Raw genomic sequence first — 26,430 nt, 5'->3', positions numbered from 1 at the left:
ATGTGATATCTTCAAATAGATAAAAGATAATCGAAAAGTGGAACAAGACCTCCCTAGACAATAATATTTTTGCGTGAGATACCGTTATCAAGACTCATTTATCTGCTTTCAATTTCCAGCCATTTAGAAAATCGGCATTTATTTTCGCGATTCTAAATAACCGCATACGGAAAGCTACTAGGTGACTCGTGATAATGGTACCTCATGCAAAATAACATCGTCTACGGAGGTCTTGATCCATTTTTCGATTATCTTTTATCTATTTGAAGATATCATATAATTATTGTAAAATTAGCGGTATTTTAATTTCGCAGTGATAGGGATTCTTAAGGAGTAACCTCAGACTCCATGCTTACAAACAACGCAAAGGATACCGCATGACAAATCAACCGAAGCGCCAGAGGCTCCTGAAAGCAAAGCGCTTACTTAAGCATTACGCAGGAAATTGACACCGTCAAATCCTTTTCACTGATGAAAACATTTTCGGTATTGAGGAGACTTTCAATGCGCAAAATGACAATATGTGCTACATCCTCTAGAGAAGTATGTGGAAAGTCTCCAAGGATCCAGAGTTGCCAGTGTCCTGTTTTAGTCATGGTGTGGGGGGATGTGAGCGACGAAATCACAACGGAGCTCCATTTCAGTGAGGAGGAGGTTGAAACGTCAGCCGAAGTGTACCAAAAGGCAGTGTTCAAGAGACTAGTAAAGCATCTCACGAACACCTTCTTCCATAGACAGAACTGGAGCTTCCAGCAGGACTCAGCCCCAGCGCACAAGGCATGGACAACGGTCAGCAGTGGCTGGAGGCAAATGTTCCGAACTTCATTTCCAGTTCTGATTGACTTCCTGTAACTCCGGACCTAAACCCTTTGAACTACAAATTGTAGTCCAAGCTTCAGGAGATGGCTTGTAACAAGAGACATCCTAATATTGAAAGTTAAAAGCGGTTTCTTCAGAAGGCAGTTGTACAGTCCGCAGCAAAAAACATGAGAATCTAAGTCTTTTGTGAAACGACGAAGTCTTTTGCTCCAAAATAAGTGTGCAAGGGAGAACGCCGAGGTTTCTCCTGGCGGGTTTCGTGCCAAGTAGACGTTTTTTTTATTCCCCGCGCGGTTAGGCGTAGTTTCACAATAAACTTACATGCTAATGTTGCAGGTTTTTTTTTTGCTGCGGACTGTACATTTTCCAGCTGATGTGTTACGCAATTGCAATGCAATTGATGAATGGCCATAAAGACTTAAGGATTATGTGCATTCTAATGGTGGCCATTTTGAATAATTATTTGAGATTTTGGTTCACAATACATCCATGTAACATGTTATTAGAATATTAAAATATCTCAAACCATTTTGTATCAATGTACTTGAAACTTTGGGACAGCGTTTATGGTAAGACTAGGTACTTGGTAGGTTGGATTTAAGTTCAGTGTTCCTTTCAGCATCGAGGCTATATGAGCCGAAGACCTACGACTTAGCGTGGGATCCGAACATGAGATCCCACCAGGTAGTGTAATATACTTTTCTGTGTTACAATTACTTTTAATGAAATTATCCCAGTTTACAACTAAAATAATTCTATATTACTGTGTGAAACCATACATATGTTTGTAACATGTGAATTCTAAATATTACCTAGCTTTGTTTTCTCTTTGAAAACTCGGCCAACTCTAATAAAACTGGACAACACTTGTGCCAATATATTGGCCACTTAATGTAATCCGGATTATGAATCCCAAAAGACGGGTAAATGTATATATGTTTTCCTGCAACTGTCAAGCATTGTCAATTTCTTTCTGAAACACCCTGTACATATTGAGAACTTAAAAGAAAATAATAACAGAAGCTTTATTAGATCGGTTGCCAGAAAGATGGGACTCTCTAGGGAGCTTTTGTTTCTGCGGTGATGAGCTTTATAGCTCCTTAACGCACTAGATTACTTAATAATGACAAACTAATCTTCTAAGATACTTATTTTCGTTCAGGTCCTATTGCGCTTTTTCCCCTTTAATTAACAGGAAAAAAAAGAGACGAATTAAAAGAAGATGAAGGTAGAAAAAAAAAGTCCATTGGAAGATGAGGATGAGCTTTGGAAGCGAGAGATAAGGGGAACGGGAGGGGGGTGGGAAAGAGGCTCGGAAAGCCTAATCCATCAGGTGGCAAAGTTCATTTCAGCGCCTGGCGAAAACTCGCTTCCGGCCGGACTAGCAAAGATTAGGCCCTCTGCTCGTTGATCAGATATCCAATAATTGCCTTCGTTACGACAGGGTATTTACCTTCGCACACCATCGATTTTTTTTACCCTCCCCCCTTCCATCTTTTCTGGCAAAAATCACACACGACGAAAGAAAAAAAAGCCTACACACCTACTGGGAGCACATAATGCCTCCCATATACAGGTGACCTCCAAAATGTCACCCATGCTGGAAGTTAGCTTCATTCGTGACAAAAGGATTTTGCCATTAAAATAATCGAAAATCTGCAGAGTTCATGAAGAGTAGACTAACTTAATGGTTCGTAATTACTGAAACATTCAGGTGACCAAGGTGCAATTACTGAGAGATCTAAATGAAGTTCTACTCAGCTTAGACTAACACGAATCATTAGGACCACCAGAAATGAGTGGTCTGCTCCAGGTGACATAAACGATATTTGAAACACACACATTATACAGACTCATCTATTTGATCAAATAAATATAGATTTTATATTTCATACGAATTTCTTTCAAATTTCCGAAAATTAAAAGACAAAATAATCCTGGGTTTCCAATATTTACGTAAATTTAAAATCCCGAGACTATACAGGATCCTTTGTAAAATTTGTTTACATCCCGAATCTGTGCGTGTACAATCATTACAACCAGCTAAGCTTTCAGAGACGCAAGGTGGCATACAATTGTACTTCTTTTCAAAGTAAAATGGAAGTTATGATTGCAAGTACGGACAAGGGAGCCATTTTGAAGATGTCTGGAAACCGTTGATTGGCTAATTGTTTGTTTCAGCGTTCTTCATTGGTAATTTCAATTTTCGATTGAAGAATGGGTTGTCATTACTCGTTCAACTTCCTTAAGTTTTAGTTCGACTACTTTCCAATTATAATCGTCAATAAAATTCCATTAATAATGACCATTTAAAGTTTTCCGATTTAAAAAAAATACCGATATTGAATAAGTAAATACTAAGGAGTATTTAGAAGAAAGCTATTGTGTTTTTCAATAGAGAACGATATACTGATAACTGGATATTGTAAGAATAATTTTAACTTAACGGTAAAAAAAAATACACCGGCTATTTGTCTGAACAATTTGGTTATATAATTGAGGATTAGCCTTTGGTTAGCTGGGGTCGGAGTCCCCGGACCCCCGCGTTTGCTCAATCTACGGGCTCGCGTCTCTTATGTATCACCCTTTGCATCAAGAGTGAATTTCGTGCATTTGCTTGGCCTACGGCCTTGCACCTCTTAAACCTACAACTCTACCAAATTTCAAGTTTCTTTTCGCATTTCAACTATATGAAAGATAAGATTTTGTATCCCAAGAAAACGCCCATTTAAATAACATGAAAATTTCTTCATCCCTCCTTTCGACCCCCGAAAACCTAAAAATATTCACTTCTGGCAATTTTCTTGTCAGTTAGTCCCGGAAGGCTACAATCATGCCGAATTTAATCATTCTAATCCTGCCGGAAGTACCTAAATAACTTGGAGTGTAGAAGTAGTACCATATAAATAACTCGGGAAAGATTTTTTAGTTCCTCATAAACCCACTCTACAGTTGGAAATTTTTATTTTTGGTGATTTACTTAGGCAACGCTAAGGAAAAAGTATAAGAACACCATATTTCATGTTTTTATTTGAATTCAAAGTACTTAAAATATGAGCTTATACGTAAAAAAATTGATCCATTTAAATAGCATGGGAAATTTCTTCATCGCCCATTTAGACTCCCTAAACATAGAACATTTTTACTTTTGATAGTTTTCCTGTGGGTTACATCCGGAAAGCCACAATCATGCCAAATTTCAACTTTCCACGTCAGCACGTCACCCGTTATTTTGTCAGTTCACGCTTTATATATACGCGTAGTTACGGTAACGTTCACGATTTAGACAGCTAGATTGTAATTGTATGAAAATTGGGTTGGGTTTGACCCGCGATTTCTAAGCGGTAAGTAGCATTATCATACATTAATTCTAAAACACTTCACATTCACATTCATATAATAATAATAATAATAATAATAATAATAATAATAATAATAATAATAATAATAATAATAATAATAATAATAATAATAATAAATTTTCAGAAATTAAGGGTCCAGTCACGAAAATTGCTAATGTAGTTACTGAAAGCAAACAAACATCTGAAATCGCTACGAAAATAGGCGAAGACAAAACACCACTGGTGGGTCCAAGGGTAGGGTGGTGAAGGCAACCGCAAAACTTTTTTTTTTTATGGGCCTATATATATATATATATATAAAATAACGCATTACTTTTTTCTGATTTAATGCGAATTTCCATATTTCAAATCTAAATTAATCGCCCTGAAGGCAATCCGCCCCATCCAAAAGATTCTCCTGCATCTGATAGTCAGGGACGTACCCAGGGGATGGGTCCTGGGGGTCCGGACTTCCCCCCACCGGAAATTTCGACTTGTGTAAATTTAGCCTAATTTTATGGGCAATTTAGGAATTTTAATATAAAACACCCTCATATTGAGTTTGGACCCCTCCCGGAATAAATTCCTGCGTACGCTACTGCTGATAGTAACTGATGCTGTGGCAAATGCACGGAACCGTCCTCCACATATCGGATGCTGTTAAATGAAACTCTGGCCCGAAGGAACAAATTACAACCTTGGATATCATTCCTTTCAGCACCGAGGCTAAATTAAGCACGGGCCTACAGTTTTAAAGCGGGATACGAACTACATGAGTTCCATAGCGGGAATCGAACTCTGACCACTCGCACCGAGAGCACGTACGCTATCCAAGAGAAAGATTAATCATGTACAACGGGTTTTGTACGGCAAACTACGATGGGATGGACGCAAAGTCTCAGGAAGAGAAGAAATGAACTACCGGTAGCTTTACTTTTGCATCCCAGGATTGTGCTCTTTAGGTTAAGGAATATAAATTATTAATGAATTATTACTAAAGAATAGTTGGAATGAGAACGTGCAAGGAAAGACACGAAGAAAGCCCACTGATGCAATTGCGGACCACAATTCACATGGCCCGGAACCGAATTGTTGATCAAGATGAACAGGTGTAATTCCGTAAACGGCCTATCCGGTTGCAATAATGTGAAAATACGTTGGGGGAGAAGGCTGAAATTCAGTTCAAATGTAGAAGACACTATGTAGATTATATATTCGAAATGCAAATTGTTCTAAAATGAATGGAACGTAGTCAAAAAGCACGAAACCTTAACATTAATATCAATGGAAACTCAGTGACAAACAATTTCTCCACTTATCTCAAAAACCGAACGAGGGAAAATGTCTGAAATTCTGCTTAAATATAGAACAGACTATATAGATTCTACATTCAGAAAGAAATTGTTCTAAAATGAATGGAACGTAGTCAAAAAGCACGAAACCTTAACATTAATATCAATGGAAACTCAGTGACAAACAATTTCTCCACTTATCTCAAAAACCGAACGAGGGAAAATGTCTGAAATTCTGCTTAAATATAGAACAGACTATATAGATTCTACATTCAGAAAGAAATTGTCCTAAAATGAATGGAACCAGGCCGGTAGCCAGCCCAAAAATGTAGGGTGCCGGTAGAAGCTAGGGGGGGGGGTACGATCCAACCATATTATAGTACATTTTCAAGCCTACCTCAAAATTTTAAGGGGAGCCGGTAAAAAATTTAGGGGCGGGGCGGCCGCTCTAGACCCTCCGTGGATACGGACCTGGATGGAACACAGTCAAAAATCATGAAATATGAACATTAAAGTAAAATGAAAAATCAATGAATCTTCCACGTATCACAAAAAGAATAATGAGATGGCTAATTGGAAACTTATTTCACAGACATAATGAGCTTAAAAACGATGTACAGCACATAAGGTAAATATTGATAGAATATTATCAAAAGTAAAGTTGAAAAAATCAAATCTGAGTTTTCCGTCCCGCGGATATGCCGGTTAGGCTAAAGGAGACGGTGATTATGAGTAATGAATGAAATGGTGGAATGAAGAAAGTGGGACCCCGAGAAAACCCACGCAGACGGTGTTTGTTCACCACAAAGTTTACTTGGCGGGAGCTGGGATCGAACCCGGGACCCTAAGCACCAGAGGTGAACGCTCTACCACTGAGCCACCGCGTGCGGAAAGATCTGTATATGAAATACAAGTTCGCCTTTCTATGTTTTGAGAAAAAAAAAACATAATGGAAGGATACATCAGCATGGATAAAGAATTCCTGGAGAGAGAAAATGAAACCCTCGTATTACGTAATTTTATGTAGCGAAGTTGTGTGTAGTAACATTTGTAATGCGTGCACACACATTCACTATTAATGTTTCAGTTAAAATTTCCGTTAGGGTCATTTCAACTTAGTTGTAGGGACTTAGCCAAAATATTGTTGGCAACAGTGGCTCGAAGCTAGATCCAAGAGATGAAATTTAACCGTTGCATGTAACGATTCGCAAGATCTTCCATTATTGCACCTGTTTTCGTACTTTCCGCTGATTACAGCTGTAATATACTGTAATTATCACTCATGTTCTTTAAAACATTTCTCATCTTGAAATTACGTATACGAGGTATGTTCGAAAAGTATCAAGGTTGGGGAAAAATACATTTATTGATTTGGAAATCCGAAACGCTAATATTCTTCAAAATAGTCTCCTTGGAAATGCACACACTTCTCCCAGTGCTCCCGTTATTGTTGGAGACACTTATCAAACGCAGTTTTTGGAATGGTGAGCAACCGTGCCGCTGCATTTCGCACAATGTCTTGACTCAAATCGCGTCGTATCCCTAAACAGTAGGGATGGCCAGAACCGGTTTTCGGGTCTGAACGGATCCGGTTCTAGAAGATCCGGTTCAGGAACAGGTTTTTTGGATCCATGTCTGGAACCGGTTTTTCGGATCCAGGTTTGGAACCGGTTCTTCTGATCCAGTTCTGGAACCGGTTCCCAAAATCCAGTTCTGAAACCGGGTTTTCGGATCCAGGTCTGGAACCGGTTCTGAAAACCGGCGGAACCGGTTCCACTGGAAAAGAAACTTTGTGACCATCCCTACTCTAAACCCGAGCTGCTGGCAGACTGTGAACAGTGTGCTAGATGAAATGGTTGAAGCGATAAGCAGGCGCCCAGGCGGCGGCCGCTTGTCTCATTTGGCTAAATAAACTGGGTAACTGGCAAACTCATTGGCTAAACAGGCAAACTGGCCAACTCATTTGGCTAAACACACACTGGTGGACCATTTTTTTTCTGGAGGCACAAGCGAGTCTTGACGGGGAGGGCACAAGCGCATGATCCTCTTTGCAGTGCTTTGAAGATGAACTTTGTGCCTCCTTTACGGATCTTTGGAGGCTTTTGGATTCAGGTCTGGAACCGGTTCCTAAGATCCGATTCTGGAACCGGGATTTCGGATCCAAGCCTGGAACCGGTTCCTAAGATCCGGTTCTGGAACCGGGTTTTCGGATCCAGGTCCGGAACCGGTTCTGAAAACCGGATCTCCGAGAACCGGTTCCGTCGGAAACGGATCTTTGTGGCCATCCCTACTAAACAGGCCCGTAGCCAGCCCAAAAATGTAGGGGGGCGCTTGAAGTTAGGGGGGCCCCGATCCAACCATATGATAGTTCATTACCGTATTATAGTTCATTTGCCAGCCTTCCGTGAAAATTTTAGGGGACCAGCAAAAATTTAGGGGGCGGCCCCCTAGACCCCCTGAATACGGGCCTGCCCCTAAACCCACGTTTCATCGCCTGTGATCATGATGTTCAGAAAGTTGGAGTCATTGTTTGCATTGTCCAGCATGTCCTGTGCAATGTCCAGATGCAACTGCTTCTGCTCCATTGTTATAACAGCTTCGGTACAAATTTCGCAGACACACTCCTCATTGCCAAATTCTCGTTCAAAATTGATTGTATCGATCCGATGCTTTCCCCTATATGGTTCGCAATTTTTTCCAACTGTGATACAACGGTCCTGCAAGACAGTCCGCACTTGCTCAATGACATTTGTCATTCCGGCTTGTTGAGGGTCTACCTGAACGTGGTTCTGTAACGTAATAGTCCCAATAAATGTATTTATATTTATTACTATGTATAAGACAATATCGTAAGAGCGCAATGATTAAATTCTGTAAAGAGAGAGAGAGAGAGAGAGAGAGAATCTGTTGTGTACTAACCTGTGTCTGAAGTATGTTTCCATCTGGTGGGCAATTGCGCTACTAGAGCCGGAACTTAACCGTGCCATACCGATTTCCAATCACTTTGGATTTTCGCAGGTAAGAAGTAGGGTTACGTTATTTACTACTTCTATCTAGGTCTTAATTTATATAATGTAACCAAATTTTTTCTAAAATATATGTGTAAATGGGAAAGGAAGTTATAAAAAGGTACCATTCCGGCGTAAAAAGGCCTCATTTAATTACATGTTTAGTCTTATTAACCTTCAAAAAATATTGCTAATCTTGTCACGAGGCCCTTTGCTCAGGTCAGGCCCGTAGCCAGCCCAAAAATTTAGGGGGGGCAGTAGAAGTTAGGGGGCCGAACCAATCATATTATGCTTCATCACCATATCATAGTTCATTTGCAAGCCTACCGTGAAACTTTTAGGGGGCCAGCCAAAGTCTGGGGGGCCGGCCCCCTAGCCCCACCGTGGTGCTCACTTTCATATTCTATTGCAAGTGTTATTTATAATAATTGAGTATAAAAAAGAATATTTATGATTAAGAAGTATTTACAGAATACGATATATAAATTACTATTTCTGAACCTCGTTTATTACGTATCACCTGTCATTGAAAGGAACGAACAGGGTTGTCTTGTTATTCAACGTGTAGGAAAAAAAAAATCATTCTTTTACTTGTTAATAAATACTTGTTGAGTTGCAAAATTAGTATTACAATTCACACGATATATACTTATTTTGACCTGTGCTGGCTTCAGTCAAAATTTGAAAATTTACTAGATGCCTTGCACACTACAGTTCACTGTCCACTGATGTGCGGCCATCTTTGAAGTGGTTGTACCACTTCTTTATACGTGAGGCCCCGAAGGCCATGGCTTGTTGAATCTTGCGAATGGTTTCCGCCTGGGTATCGCCAAGGTTTTGACAAAATTGGATGCAATATCGCTGCTCAAGTTTTTCTGTCAAAAACTGAAATCCGACAACCGCTTACTTACACGTCTTCTCTCGTTGGTCGACTGCCAACCACTGACGTTTTCTGCGGGCAGAAAAAAAAAAAAAATTCACGACGGCATATGAATGCCCCCTCTACATCTACACTGAAGAAACTCACCCATCCTTCATTGGTTTCCACGGATTAAATAAATACGGTTCGATACGTTTAGAACGCATCATGATAAGAAGAAATTAACTACAACTACGTTTTGAACACATATAGGTACTGAAGAATAAATTAATAACTACAACTACTTAGCAGAAAGAACTGAAGCCATTAGGTACTAGCCATTAGATACTTACGCCTGCTAGCGTTTTTATGTTGTGAAGTGCATTCTGGGCTTCTAACGCAGCTTTTCTCGTGTAGAAAGTAACGAAACAGCAACCTGGAATAAAATGGGAACAAAGAAATACATTACTATTATATTATTAGACGGAAAAACTACAGTATAATCTCATGTGATACAAAATAAAACATCTATCAATTTCATGGTTACTCAAAACTATAGCGGCAGATTTATCATATTTTAAGTGTAACTGTATGTACAACTTTGCTTGTTTTGCTTCAATTAAAAAAAATACATTTATTGCTACTGGAAACTGCTCATTTCTAGATATTAAGACCTTACTCGCAAAATGATATTTTCTTCCATAAATTATAATTAGGTCTGTTATAAAGACAAAATTCAGAAACAATGAAACAATTTCCAACTTTCTAATACACAATTTCAAGTTAAAATTGAAATAGCTACGTTGCAGTTTCTGAATTTGCTTTCATTGTTTACAATACATTAAAAAATTCTACAATTTTATTAGGGTCTAATGAATAAACCAGGGGGGATCCAGGGGCGATCGGGGCTATTGCTCCCCCAGAAGGGGAAACTCTTATTTTATATAAATAAAACCCATCCGAGAGTTTGGAGCTCTTAAAAGTAGCTCTAAGTAGCAGTATTAAAACCCACCGCCCTTCCTCAGAAGTCTGTCCTGGGTCCACCCCTGGAATAAATAAATATAATAATTAAAAAAAAAAAAACATCAAAAGGTGAATACAGACAAATCGACCGATTTCATTGAGCTGACCAAATGTTATGGGAGTTTTCATGTGCAATTTTTGAAGAAAAAATATTTTTGAGAACTAAATATAAAATTTTATATTTACGATAACCACGCTAAATATTGAAGGTTAAGTTTAGACACACCCCTCCGTTTTTGTAAAAAAGAAAAGAGAAAAAAGAAAATTTACAGGAGAAATGAAGTAATAAGAATTACCTTTCAACACCATGTTAGTCATATAGGATGCGTTGAATGTGATATATCCGAATTGAGTTTTGAGTTTTACAGAATTATGTAATAATAATGAAGAGAATCTATTTAATTTTTTTGAGAACCACGTATTACTGAATTTAAGTGATAATTGAAGCTTCTATGAGAACCGGTTCTAGTCACTGTTCTAGTCTAACTAAAGTCTTACCGGATAATCTAACCTAACAATTTTATTTATTATTATTATTATTATTATTATTATTATTATTATTATTATTATTATTATTATTATTATTATTTTGTACGTATGAAACTGGACGGGCACCTCTAAACTTAAGCCAATATTAAGATGGAATTGTTACTAATTATTCCCTCATCATCAGGTGCGAATCCAGATATTTTTGTTGGGAGGGATCCAAACTTTGGGGAGAGAGGGGTCCAATACAAACCACTACGTCTATGTAACATTGAACGGGCATTATTCTACATCCGAAAACACTATGAGTAGTTGTAAATTACTTTCACATATTTTCAGGGGAAAAAATATTTTTATAAAAGAAAGAGTAGAGTATATATGAAGTGTAAGATATGGTTTTCATGTTACATCAATCCCTGTTAAATAAATTTAGTTTTATTGAGAAAGTGTACAAATGTATTTTGAGTGAGGAAGATTTTTTGGAAGGGCCCGGATCCGATGGACCACTCCGTGGGTGTACCCTTGTCCAGAGATGAAACATCAGAATGAAGTACGGAACAGAAGAGTGACCAAGGATTTCCTGAAGACAATCATGATATCGATGACTATGACATCGAGTCCAGAGAGAGATGTGAGGATTATACAACTATTAGTTTCATATCGCATGCAGCAGCAAAAAAAAAAGGTGCTTCAAACTGAACAGAAGGTTGTATAGAAAAAACAAATGGAAAAGTTGAGGAGGAACAGTTCGGATTCAGGAGAGATAAGGGCATAAGAGATGAAACTGAATTATTAAGAGTGACCAATGAAAGATTTATAGGAAAAAGGAAAGAGGTGTATATTGTATTTATTGATCTAGAAAAAGCTTTCGATCGTATGAATTAGGAACTGTTGTTGGGAGTTGTAAAAAAAAAGTTGGGTTGGAATGGAAAGATCGAAGACTCATAAGAAACATATATGAAGCAACAAAAACAGGGAAATAACATAAGAGTGGGATTATTATTATTATTTGAATTCTTCTAACGGTGATACAAACTACTTGTAAACAATAGATAAATAAATAAAAGTAGACAATAAAGAGAAACACGCACTTGAGGTTTCAATTTCGTCCATAAATGTCGACCACTGAAGGACAATTTCTACCATCTAACGATGTGATGTGTAACTTCTACCACCTTTCTTTCAATAGCTGAAAATGGGGTATGCATAAGCACTATCCCCGTTAAGATGTTGACTCCATTAGTGAACTCAGCCGAGATAATTGCAATAAGAAAAACTACTTATCACTGTATTATAGGCAACCAACATATCTTTGCTACTGTGAAGGTTGCATATAAGCTAGGAAAAGTTATGGATTTTAAACTAGAGATGGATAGCCAACATTACTAGTGAAGATATTAACGGATTGATTCCATTAAGGAACTCGGCCGAGATAATTGCAATAAGAAAAGCTACTTATCCTTGTATTATAGGCAACCAACATATCTTTGCTACTGTACAAGTTGCATAGCAGCAAGGTAGTATTACGGATTTTAAACGGGATATACGTAGATAGCCACCATTACCCATTAAGATATTAATGGATTGACTCCATTAACGAGTTCGGATCAGATAATCGCTTTAGCTATCTTTTGAGGAGGATAATATTAACATGGATCTGGTATAAATAGGAATACAAAGTAGTAACTGGATCCAGTTGGCTACGGACAAAAGTCAGTGGAGAAATTTTGTGAACATGGCACTTAACCTTCGTGGTTCATAGGCCATAGAGCTAGCTAGCTAGTTATTCTTGTTTCTTTTCTAGCGCATCTGTTAATTTTCTTTGACTTTTTGTTTAGTCTTGTTGATGTTCACGATGAATTTCCTGCTAAGTACTCATTTCGTTCCATTTAGAAGTGCCTTTATTTTTTCCTCTGGCACTATCACGATTTCGTCCGCAGATCTAGGTGGATGTATTTTGTGTCCATGAGAAGTTTTTTTCTTCTTCTTCTTCTTAAAATATACGCAAAAATTAAAGGTGCAGCTCATTCATCCTATTGGTTGGTTTGAAGTTTAATGTCTCTTTTCAGAACATTGACTGTTCGATTGGGATCTGAAAGGGGGACGTGAGCATTATGGCTATTTTTACCATAACGAACATTATTTTTGAGCATCGAGGCTATATGAGACGTGACCCTACCAACTTGACACCCAAAGTCGAAGCGCATGATTTTCCACCGGATTCGAAGTTAATTTCTCCCGCACTGAAGCTACTATGCTAACCTTATAGCCAGAGGGAGTTCTTATACGCGCAAGAATATGGAAATGTGGACTTTCACTTCAGCTCTTATGGCGAACTACTGGTTGGGGAACTTTTATATATAGAAAATGGAGAGTTGATGCACCCATGTTTTCTCCAGCCAGCCAGACGATCCCAAGCGAGGTTATTCACAGAGAACAGAATCGAATAGGACTTTCCTTCTGATTTCCTTTACAAGTCACAAGGAAGAGAGGACTTTCCAATTTGTATGTTCGTGTGTTGTGGAGGAGATCCCTGTTCAGTTTCTTTATTTCCGGTGCGACTTTGGATCTCCCGTTGGGATAATGCCTTTGGATTCCCCAATTCCCTTCCGAATTTGGCTTCGGAGATTGGTTTTTTGCAGGTAGTGGAAAGTAGACAGACCTCCTGGTACGCTGGGCTTTTTATATATAGATAGATAGTTGTGTGTGTGTGTAAGGAAGGGGGAGAAAATGGGATATGCCAAGGTAGATACAGAAAGAGATAAGAAACGAAAACTCATGAAGAAGATAGTTAAAAGAGAAGCCGGAAACAAGGGGCAAGGAAAAGACGGAAAGTCCAGGAAACGATGGAAGAAGTATAAAAATTTATTTTCTACTGATCTCAATAGCACACCACGATTTCTAACTCAAGTGTATCCACAGTAGCATCGGCTGGACCGACAGGGTAGGCAGTACCTATTACGTTTAGTGAAAAACACCAATTCTCTAATCTACAATACATTATGCATGAACATAGGATGTTTAAAAAAAGTGTTCATATTTCATAAATAAATATTTAATTATTTACCCTATCATGCGATGTAAGCCATTTCCCCCTGAAAAATTCCGAAGAGTAGTAGTTTATCCTTGGGGTTAAGTATTTCAGATTTTTTCAAAAACATCTCAAGCGGAAATCTTTAAGTTTTACGTCCTACGTTTATGCCGTGCAAGACTGAAGGAGACGATGATTGTAAGAAATGAATGAAAATGGTGGAATGAGCAAAGTGTGAGGAAACGGGAGAACCCCGAGAAAACCAACGCACACGGTGTTTGTCCACCACAAAGCTCACTTGGCGCGAGCTGAGATCGAACCAAGGACCCCATACATAAAGAGAAACGCTTAACCACTGAGCCACCGCGATCCATATTCTCTAGCGGGTCTGTTCATATTTTATAGACATATTTCATTAATAACTCTATAATGTGGTATAAGTCAGAGATGGCGTGGGTCAATAAAAATTGACCCACCAACCATTGTGACCCATGACCCACTGATCCATCACCCACAATGACCCATTCTGACCCACCACCCAACGTGATCCACTCTGACCCACCACTCACCATGAACCATTGACCCACCACCCAACATGAACAACTCTCACCTACTGACCCACTCTGGCCCACCAAAACACATCATCATCAACTCTGACACATGACTCTACTGACTAGAGTTTACACTTGTAATAAAACCAGTTTGTGATATTATCACTAATCAGAGTTTGGAATTCTACGGTCAATCGCTCAAGGACCGCTCTGTTACAATAATGATAGATCTGACCTTTATGATATAAAATGGTAAAGTGTTTGTCATGGGCCAAATTACGATGAATTTTAATTAAAGCATCATGGTATAATTATTTCCTTGTTGAATTATCGATACTTTTCAGTGGAAAAAAGGATGAAATTTGAAAAATCTCAAATCAAGGTAGGTAGACCAACGTAAAGGAACAAAAAGGTGTAAAATTTTTCGTATGATTAAGCGTACAGTCCAAATTTAAAATTTTCGTGTAATTAAGCTTACAGACAAATTTCGTACCTATTTTTCTCACAACTTTATTGGTTGATTACACTGTGCTCTAAGCACTCCGTATAATAAACATAAGCTTCAGCAATTATTATAGTAGAAAGCAAGTATTTTTGTTTCTCAATTAATAATGGGTTCTCAATTTGTTTCTCAACTAATATAGATTGTTTTCGATTATTTTTAGAAACCAAACCACTACCAAATTTCCATATATAAAAAGTGCTGCTCCCTCCCCCCATAAAGGAGAATTTTAAAAAATACTAGGACACGTTCTGTTCATTTTTAATAGAGAGTTAATATACTGAATTTGAGCTCCGCAAGTTTAACGGCTTACGGGATACTTAAGGATGGGCACGAGCCCAGCTATAACTCAACTCGACTTGAATTCGACTCGAGTTTCGATTAGAGTCAAAGGTAATTTTCTCGAGTTGAATTACTGTGTTGAGATCGAGTTTTAAGTCGAGTCGAGTTTGATAAGTGGCTCACTCGTTCAGCTCGTTTTAACAAGTTTTGAAATCAGCCTGATTAGACTGGAAAACGAATGCCATGAGAAAGGTAAGCAGTAATGCGGAATACGATAGGGGTGCATCTCGTCACGTACTTTTAGTGCATCTTGTGGGGTATTTTCAGAGTGGCTCGTCTCGATAACGAGACGACAATAGATTGAGAGAGCCTCAATGTCATGGGCACCAATATAAGTATATAGCAATATAAGTATGTAGTTCTTACCATCAATGCTGAGATCTGCACGGTCTAATTTTTGAGCCCAAGCAGAAGCCCAATGCGGGTAGTGATGTCAACCGGCTCGGCTCGGTTCAACTGAGTGAGCCGTTCCAGCCGGCTCCATTGGGTTGAGCCATCGGCTCGGTTGGGACAATTCATCGACTTGTCTGTTGTGAATAGATGTCAATACAGCACTGAAAGTTTGTATAGCTTCCTGCAGCTTCAAGATCTTAGACATCAGCAAATTGACCAAGAATATACAGAACTTGGACAGAATGCAAAAGTGGCGAGAAGTGCCTTAAGAGTCTTCATCCCGGCGAAATTAAAATACCGGTAATTTTACAGTAATTATGTGATATCTTCAAACAGATAAAAGATAATTGAAATGTGGAACAAGAGCGCCCTAGACAATATTATTTTGCGTGAGATACCGTTATCACAAGTCACCTAGCGGCTTTCCGTTTTCAGCTGTTTAGAAACGCGAAAATAAATGCCGAATTTCGAAATGGCTCGAAATCGAAAGCAGATAAGTGAGTCGTGATAACGGTTTTTTGGCTTCACCGATTTAATAGGATGAAGATATATATGGGCAGATCCTCTATTTATAACATCCTTGCTGTAATTGAACGAAAAACCAGGGAGTGAGAAAATGTTAAAAGCCGTAGTAGGTCACAAACGAATGCTGCAAGACTTTTAAAACAGAAAATAAACTTTTTTTTTTCGAAAAGAAACTGTTTTCTGACGAACGTGCTAAAAGCAGTAACGTCATTTCAGAGTGAATTGAAGAGTGTCTAAAGTTTCTTATTATTATATTACAGTTGGACCTCGATTAATCGAACTTCGATAACTCGAATTCCTTGATAACTCAATAGTTTTTACATTCCTTTGAACTCTCTGGAACACTCAATGTTTAAATAACCTCTAAGTCGAATGTTTAAAATTTACAATCTCGATAAGTCGAATTTTTAAGTGTCTTCATAGTCATATTTAGAAACCTCGGTAACTCGAACTTTCGTATCTGCGAACCTGTACGAGTCGAACTTTACCTCTATAAATCGAATTTCTCCTGATGAGACCTCGATAGCTCGAAGCTATAACTATGCTTTTACACAATTGTCATTGTTGCTAGTTCTGTTATTGTTGCTAATGTGTACAGTAATTGTGTTTTACTCATGTATAGCATTTTACTTTTACTAGTCATCTCATTTCATTCAAGAAACGGTTAAGTTCCAAAGTTGGGCGTCCGTTTCCAGCAAAATTTTTAAAATTTACAGGAAAGATATGGATAATTTGATCGTTTTTGTGCTTGATAATATATAAGGGTCTCGAAAAATCTGTTTATTTGTTATATATAAGCGGTTATAAACATGGGACTATACGGCGAGCGGAGGGAACTACTTGGCGCAAGGTAACCGAACAGTTGCATTGTGGGAAAGTGACAAGCATTTATGTTATCAACATGGCGAATGTACAAGGGCAGTGAACTAACAGTTTTAACATTTGTGAAGCAATACGTTGATAACGAGCAAAATATTTTAAAAGTTTGTGAAGAGCACGGATTAATGAACCTAATAACAAATTGCAGAAAATGTGGAAAGATGATGACACTGAAAAAACATGGCGAAAGCGGACGCCCAACTCCGGAATAAATGCCCAAGAAACTTGCACAACTTCGAGTTATGGAGGTTTGAAGAAATAAAAAAAAAAAAAAACTTCCAAAATTAAATTAAATCTATAAGTTTTACGTCCCACGCATATGCCGGCTATACTAAAGGAGACGATGATGATGAGAAATGAATGAAATGGTGGAATGAAGAAAGTGGAAAGAAACGCGAGAACTTCGAGAAAACCTATGCACACGGTGTTTGTCCACCACAAAATTCACTTGGCGCGAGCTGGGGTCGAACCAAGTATCCTATGCAACTGACATGAACGCTCTACCACTGAGCCACCGTGGCCCCCGAATAAAATTTCAAGTTATAGAGGTTAAATAGGCATTTTTCATGAACCTCGGTAACTCAAATTTTTCTTGGTAACTCGAATTTTTATCTATTTACTTCAACTTCGAGTTATCGATGCCCCACTGTATTATAGTCTACACCGTATTTCTTTAAAAAAAATGTTCCAGGGAGCACACTTAGTATTTGGAGGGGCAATATTTTCACACGGAACTATTCTACTGTATTTATTATATTATAGACGTATTATTTTGGTCTCCTTCGGGGGCACTGAGAACTCTGGGGGGAGATGTGGCCCCCAGAAACACTGATACATGTGTGGTCACTTCTATGACGCTGCAATTATTAGCTTCTACATGAAAATTTCGTATCTATACGACTACTATAATAAGACAATCTTCCCATTGTCACACAGTATTGATTTCTTAATCTGCGGGAAAAAAATAATGGAAACATAATATGGACCATCTGGCATAAGCTCGATTTCGTAAATTCCAGTACGACATTCTTTTCCACATACATCTCTATACTCAGAACACAAATAATGCTAATTTATACACTAGGAAATATTATGCATAGATATCATTTTCATGTAAGATACAGCGAAGTTTCCCATTTCCCTAAGTGCTCTTTTGAGCAATCAATCTTGTGAGGGTTCATTATCCAACGAGATCGCCATATAACGAAAGTAACATAACTTTGCAATATGTTCCTTTTTTGATATATGAATATTGCCAATACGAACAGACACTATGCGTTTACTGCCATCTATAAAAGGGGGCAAAAATTTTCCTTACCACTTTCATCCAAAAACAATCAGCTTCTATTGCTAGTAGTGTGTGTGTGTGAGAGAGCGCTTTCTACATCAACTAATGTTGGCGGCCATTTTGGTACTGCCTTTATCGTTAAGATAATCCTTTACTTTTCCCAGATACTACGAGGGAAAGAAGGGGTGTAGGATGACTTACTCGCAACAATTCTTTTCTCGTGTGCTATAACGCTCCAGTAACACTGGTCGTTACGAGCGATTTACATCCAATGTAAGAAGCATTTGTATATCTTACGGCGGGGGCTCAATTCCTATCCTAAGAGGTATTTTACGATGAAAACGAGCATTAGGCTTCACTTAAAGAAGATTGAGCGATACCAGTGCCAATAGCACACCTACCAGCGGTTAGGTGTACTTACGTAATGGACCAATCTATCTTATGGAAGGGTTTTATACCTTGTCCTCGTGTTTTGTTACTAAAATATAATGTTATCGCTTGAGTTAAAGATTAAAAAAAAAGTTGACAAGATACTATGCAATTATTTTGCACTGAAAATTGTTAGTTTTTTTTTTTTTAAAGGTATGGTAATCGTTCGAAATCATTACATTATTTTTAAGTACTTTATTTCCAATAAAAGTCACTACAAGTACCTATAAAGTATTTATTCTTTCAATTACACTGAATTCTCATATCCTGTACATTCTAATTTTCACTTCAAGGCGAGTCTATTCTAATGGTCGTTAAACATGAAGTACAAAAAATTCCTTTAGGTTTCGTCATGATCATTACATATTGAATTTTCACACATTTTATTTAATGAGTTAAAGAAATCTGAGGTTCATCGTCGCCGAAATAATATCTGGCATTCAGGAGCGTTATTTTAGATCTTGCTTGGGAATAGTCAGTGTTCGTAGATTTCGGTAAAAAAAAAAATACTAAAAATTTTTCGTTTTCTTATTAAATTTTCCCTAGTTTGTTGAGTGTCCAATTCCTACGACATAAGTTATGTCATAAGATTATTTTAGTTATATTAAAGGAAGTGCCAACCACATTTGCTTTTTCCATTTGATTTTGCTTCTATATTTTTTTTTATTTTCCCCTTCACTTTTTTCTACAAAAAAAAAAAATACACACAAATACAATAGACTTCCAGCATCCCGCTAGCGACTATCCGGCCTAGTTTCCAGGCTACCTTTTCATATCTGTGTAGTGTAAAATCAGTTTGAGTCAATTTTCTTAAGAATTAGGCCTAAGATTTACGTTCATGTTTTGTTTACGTTTCCTGCATTGACGTTAGGCATTACACAAATGTGAACAGTTTGCATATACTGTAAGTATTAAAGTAACTTACTTACTTAACGTACGTATATATAGAACTCCGGCGTATCCAGCTTGCCCTTCCGCCACATTAGGACGTGAGTCTTACACCCAGTCAAGAGATGTGGGAGACCCGGGTTCGTTTCCCGGCGGGAGTTCATGTGGTTTGGATTCCACGTTAATCAGTAGGTCCCGTCTCATATAGCCTCGCTGCTGAAGGGGACGTTAAACTCAAAATCAACAACACCCAGTCAACAATGGGTGCAAATTATGCAAATTTGAAAACAAACAAACAAACAAACAAACACACACAAACAAACTATCGCTAATGCATTGGTTTATTTCTGAAGAAAAAAAAGTATTTATATTGATCAATCAATCAGCGCGAGAATTCCCCCTGGATTTTCAACGTTTTATCAAAAAATTCCCTTTATGCTAAATTTATCTACGAAATTTCCCTAGATTAGGGAAATTTCCCATAAACTACGAACACGGCACAGTTTCTCGAACGATTACTTTTTTTTTTTATAAGATTATTTCTATACTGTTGATTAAGTCAGATACTGATTATACATCAAGGGGGTAACTCTGCCGTGTCGTGACAAAACGCTGTAACTTTGGCGGAGAAGTTTTGCGAAAATGAGCCGTAAAGTTTTCATTCGAAAATGTGATCTGTATCGTGTAGAACCAGTGTAACTAGGCAATAATGGTCAACCAATCAATTTTCACCAAATTTAATCACACAACATGCATTTACGTAACATTACATTTGGTAACCACGTGTTTCCAAAGTCAAGACACACTGGTTCTACACTATACAGATCACATTTTCGAATGAAAACTTTACGGCTCATTTTCGCAAAACTTCTCCGCCAAAGTTACAGCGTTTTGTCACGACACGGCAGAACTGCACCCACTGCACCCCTAAATGATGCCGTTTCTCGCATTGAATTCTGTCCTGTGTATAACAAATTAATTAATATTATTGTACCAAGAGGCAGCGACGCAAATCTGTCTTCAACATTGGGGGGAATGGACGGATTGACCATTCCCATATATATATTTTTTAAAGCGATGTTCAATATATTTATGAAGTTGAAAGATAATGCTGCAGAGGATCAGGGGAGCCGAGTTGTCTTCAACATTGGGGATTTCAGGCTTATTCTGGGAGGACATCAATTTCATTTCACTTTCCTTTGTGACAATCTGACACAAATCACATTTCTCCCTACAAAAAATTCAAACCAGATTATTGGGGGGCTGTATTTCAAGTTCCAAGATTGGAGGGGATATGTCCCCTTCATTACCCCGGGATTTGCGCCAGTGCCCAGGTCTCTTTCTCCATAATTTCCCGACGAAGACAAAGGATCCCAAACCTATTTGCCATTGTAAATGCCGTATTCCGGTTAGCTTAATATCTTTACGTCATTATCCGTAATGATACTCGGTAGCCTGCAGTTTTTGATCGGTCTCGCACTGCCTAACTTGGTCACCTGTTTAGGCTTCCGACAAGAAAACTCAGGCGCACACCCAGAAATTTTTGTTGGGAATAGTCCAATACTAAAAGCAAGGGCGCCCATGTTGTGGTTTCCAAGGGGGGGAGTATAAGCGACGTTTCAAAAATAGTTTCAAATTTTGCTGTAACTAATGTAAAAATTCTATTGGATTTTCGATATTCTGAAGTACAATTTCCTCTAGGAGGCGAGCGCCCCCTGATGCGCGCCCTTGACTACAAGCCATTATGTCTGTGTAGTATTTAAAGGTTATTATTTCGCACCCGAAGAGACGGTAAATAATTGTAAAAATCCTTCCATCGATATTTTCAGAAAACAAAATCATAGAATTCGATTGTTTTTATGAGAGAAAGAGTGCAGATTAAAGGTAAGATCAAATTTTCGTGCTACGTCAATCATTTCTCCTCTGTTAAACAATATAGTTTTATTGAGGAAGTGTACAAATTTATGCTGAGTTCGGAAGTTCCGGGGGTCCAAACCCGGTGCCCCCCCCCCCGGATGGGTGGGTCTCTGATTGCCGTTTTTGTTCTATGGCAATCAATATTGAAATAGCGAGTTGCATTAGATTTTAAGCACTTCTGGTTTCAGTAGAGGGTTTAGAACTGTGTACTCTTCAGATGTTGAACCCATATTTAAAAAAAAAAAATCCTGAATGGAACGGTAAATAGTACCACTTTCGGTTGGAGTAAGGAATTAAGGATGGATTCTTGGGGCATAGAATTCATAACCACTTACATATTTCTTACCGTTTCTTACAGTCTCAGTACGTCAGCTCTGAGTTCTGTCGAAGAACAGACGGACTGACGACCAATAGCATTGCTATAAAACCTCTGATACTTACGCATACAGGCCGGTAGAAGTTAGGGGGGCCCAACCCAAAAATATTATAGTGCACCATTATATTATAGTTCATTTGTAAGCCTACCGTGAAAATTTTAGGAGGACAGTGAAAATGTAGGGGGGCCCGGCCCACCCTAGCCCCATTGGATACGGACCTGTATGCATAAGCATACGAACTTGAAGTCTCAAACGAGAAATTTTATTAATGAAAAAAGGAGATACATGTTCAATACATTTACATAATTAGAACGCAAGTGACGAGTGTCGCTGAAAACGATAAGACAAGACAATGGAAGGGTACTCATAGGAATTATCTCCCGCCACAACGCCTACTGGCTTCCGATAACAAAATGAAATAAAATAACAGGGAATTCAATTTCTCTGAAAGCCTTCTTCGGATACCTGCAATAAAGTGTTTCTCTGCAGCAGAGGTCGCGGTCACGCCCTGTAGTGTTCCACTAACAGAAAGCAGCAGCAGCATGGAATTCCAGTCAGGAAACTCAATTCATTCACTGTAACAGCAAACACCATTGGATTGAGTAACCTTTCACGGTCAGCTATAATCTATGAACTCTATGCATGCGTTTCTTCTTTTAAATTCAATTACGTAGCGTGTTTCGTCATATTGATTCTATAAAATGTTATAGATACACTCTTTATATTTAAAAAAGAATTACTGCCTAGGCTTCACTAAGATTACCTTGGCAATCACACGACAGACTGCTTGAAGTCAAAAGCTAAGAAATAATTTTAAATTTTGTGAGTAATTTCCCCATTTCTTACCACAGACAATATTTTCCACTTCTATCTCCTTCTCACTTGCTCATTTAACGCAGTGGTTCCCAACCTGTGGGACGCGCTCTTCTACCTGGGGTACGGATGGCCACATTTTTCAAAAAAGGATTTTTTCAAAAAAAAAAATGAAGCCAAAAATTTTTCGAAAAACAGGAAGCAATTTTTTTTTTCGAAAGATGGAAAACAATTTTTTTAAAAAATGCAAAACGAAAGTTTTTAAAAGACGCAAAACAAATTTTCTTTTGAAGAAACACAAAACTATTTTTTTCAAAAAACGAAAAATGAAAATTAAAAAAAAAAATTCGAAAAACACAAAACAGATTTTTCGGAAAAGGCCATCCCTAGTCTTTTACTTGAATAGGGGGCGTGAAGAGTGAGCATGGAGGGTTCAAGTTACTGACATAAGTCAACTGAATTTATGAATAAAGCACAATTTGTACTAATAAACTTTTACAATTACCTTCAGTAAACTTCACACAGACACTACACGTTTAACATTTTATCCTTTCGATTCCTATTCAAGATTTTCAAGTAATTAAAAACTATAAACCTAAATTATATTATTATTATTATTATTATTATTATTATTATTATTGAAGATTTTAGAATACAATGCTGCATCTGAAAATGCAGATGGGGTTGTCAGACAAAACAGCACGCATATGACCAATAACATAAAGGAGAGCGGCGTGAAGTATGCAGGGTTTATGAAGAGGGAGACCCAGGTAAAATATATATATATATATATATATATATATATATATATATATATATATATATATATATTTTTTTTTTTTTTTTGAGAAACACTGGTTTAACTAAATCACCTATTCGCACAAGAAACCCCTGAAACAATAAGCCTCAAAAGTATTCCTACGTTGCTTATTGGCTAGCGTGCGTGTCTTTCGGGTGTACATCATCCTCGGTTGGATAGCATCGAGTTCACTACAATGGTTGAGCTCCCAGTTTAAGGCGACTTTCAAAAGATGCTCACAGTATGCATAGATGGCAGCACTTTCGCTTATCTGTCCAATGTATCTCATAGGGAACAACAATATTAAATTTCATTTTTAATTTTCAAAACATAAATAATAAAACTTCGTCAAAAGAACGCGTTGAATCAATAATAAATTGTGGTAGACAGAAAAAAAGTGTTACACACACTAAAGCTTCTAAATTCATCCGGTAGATGTCAACCATTGCAGGATGGCTGTTACCATCTCACGGATAGATTTCAAGCTTCTACTACATTTGTTTCAATAGTAGAAAAAAGTATATAGATAACTACCGTTAAAATAACCGTTACTCGGGAAGATTTAACGGATTGACTTCATTAACAAACTTGGCAGTGATAATTGTTCAAAGAGTTATCGTAGGGACTAACGGAGGGTCGTATCACCGTTACCCGTTAAGGTATTAACGGATTGATTCCGTTAATGAAGTCGGTGGCGGTATTTGTTCTAGCTATACGGATGAATAGAAGTGGAAAATATACTCCCAGTTTGGTTTCTATTTTGTTCTGGTCCACTATGTGTAACAAATTGGCCAACTTACTGCGCCTACAATGTTCTGCAGACACGCTTAACATACTTGCTTTTTGGGTTGTATAAGTTTGTAGTTTGAGTTGCAACAGAGAGATGTAAAATAAAACTTAGTATTGAAGTGAATGTGTGGTTAAAATTATTAGAATAAAATTTTACTCTGTTTATTAGAGTACTTCCCACTCGAATAATTATGCGGACAATTGTTCGATAACTGAAGAGATGGAGTGGGGAGCACGATAAAAGCAATCATCGCAAGCTACCGGTTGATACTAGACAATGTGAGACTGTGATAAGTCGTTTCTGTGGTCTTCTATGCCCAATTTTCATTTCACTAATTTATTACTGATCATTCACTTACATTAATAATCCGTCTTCTTTAATTATGAAGACCGTAACTGCGAAACGTTAAGCTAAAAAAAAATTAAGTATTCAATTGTTCGCTTCTCCAATAATTGGAGCATTCAGTGCAGAAGAGACATCAATAAAAAAAAAAAAGGAAAGAAATCTTCCAGGTTAACGTCCCATGATTATGTCCTTTTAGGCTAAGGGACATGGATGATCAACGCAAGTAAATTATAATGGAAGAATCGATGGTAAGAATGTGGGAGGAAACTGGAGTACCCCAAGAAAACCCACGGACACGAAGTTGTCCACCACACAAATTTACTTGGTCGGGGATCGAACCAGAGACCACACAACCAGAGATAAGCATTCTACCACTGAGCCCTCCCTGTCAACTTTATGAAATGGTTACTTTGAAAGTTTATTGCTTAGTGTCGTAGGGCGGGTTCTGGAAATTTGTCAAAGTGCATCTCTACATAAAAGCCTCTTTTTACGTGCAAATTTTGGTGATATATGCACTATAGGCTCTCAACGATTCTTAACTTGTCATAGTCTTGTTCAAAGACAAATTCCAGTCCATTTACCTTAGTTACTACTGCACAAGGAAGGGGGTACCCTGTTTCTTTCTTTCAAATTTACAACAACATATTGTAATATCCCACAATCACTCTGTTGATAAATAACCTACAAGTGCTTGTGTTCACAAGCGTTAACCATGTGTATCCTATTACGACTTACTACAGTGGCAGACAACAGGAGCACAATCGACTCACTTGTCACATGACGACGAAAAACCACCAGCGCCACCTCGACATTGGAGCAGCTATATGACCAGAGGGATCTCACCGACAATTATTAGTCTACGGCTGGTCAACTCTACCCTCTTAGCTTGCCTGGAGCTTTGAGAGGAAAAAGCATTTAGCTTGCCTGCAGCTTTGAGAGGAAAAAGCATTTAGCTTGCCTGGAGCTTTGAGAGGAAAAAGCCTTTAGCTTGCCTGGAGCTTTGAGAGGAAAAAGCCTTTAGCTTGCCTGGAGCTTTGAGAGGAAAAAGCCTTTAGCTTGCCTGGAGCTTTGAGAGGAAAAAGCCTTTAGCTTTCCTGGAGCTTTGAGAGGAAAAGCCTTTAGCTTTCCTGGAGCTTTGAGAGGAAAAGCCTTTAGCTTTCCTGGAGCTTTGAGAGGAAAAGCCTTTAGCTTGCCTGGAGCTTTGAGAGGAAAAGCCTTTAGCTTGCCTGGAGCTTTGAGAGGAAAAGCCTTTAGCTTGCCTGGAGCTTTGAGAGGAAAAGCCTTTAGCTTGCCTGGAGCTTTGAGAGTAAAAGCCTTTAGCTTGCCTGGAGCTTTGAGAGTAAAAGCCTTTAGCTTGCCTGGAGCTTTGAGAGGAAAAGCCTTTAGCTTGCCTGGAGCTTTGAGAGTAAAAGCCTTTAGCTTGCCTGGAGCTTTGAGAGTAAAAGGCTTTAGCTTGCCTGGAGCTTTGAGAGGAAAAGGCTTTAGCTTGCCTGGAGCTTTGAGAGGAAAAGCCTTTAGCTTGCCTGGAGCTTTGAGAGGAAAAGCCTTTAGCTTGCCTGGAGCTTTGAGAGGAAAAGCCTTTAGCTTGCCTGGAGCTTTGAGAGGAAAAGCCTTTAGCTTGCCTGGAGCTTTGAGAGGAAAAAGCCTTTAGCTTGTCTGGAGCTTTGAGAGGAAAAAGCCTTTAGCTTGCCTGGAGCTTTGAGAGGAAAAAGCCTTTAGCTTGCCTGGAGCTT

General features: G+C 38.2%; 1 protein-coding gene across 37 annotated transcripts in view; it reads right to left on the bottom strand.

Moving 5' to 3' along the window:
- Window positions 1–26,430, bottom strand: part of LOC145685718 (CUGBP Elav-like family member 1-A) — a 925,590-nt gene that overhangs the window by 346,583 nt on the left and 552,577 nt on the right. For all 37 annotated transcript variants that reach the window (XR_014131470.1, XM_081758172.1, XM_081758190.1 and 34 more), the window contains exon 3: window positions 9,673–9,755. Coding sequence is in view for 36 of the 37 variants with exons in the window: in XM_081758172.1 (XP_081614298.1) it covers window positions 9,673–9,755 (83 nt within the window). In the remaining variant the exon portion in view is untranslated. The remainder of the gene's footprint in view (window positions 1–9,672; window positions 9,756–26,430) is intronic.

Source organism: Thermobia domestica, chromosome 5 (genome assembly GCF_964235325.1).
Source record: "Thermobia domestica chromosome 5, izTheDome1.hap1.1, whole genome shotgun sequence".
NCBI classification, from domain to species: domain Eukaryota; kingdom Metazoa; phylum Arthropoda; class Insecta; order Zygentoma; family Lepismatidae; genus Thermobia; species Thermobia domestica.
The sequence above is the reverse complement of the archived record's forward strand: the minus strand, read 5'-3'. Positions and strand labels throughout refer to the sequence as shown.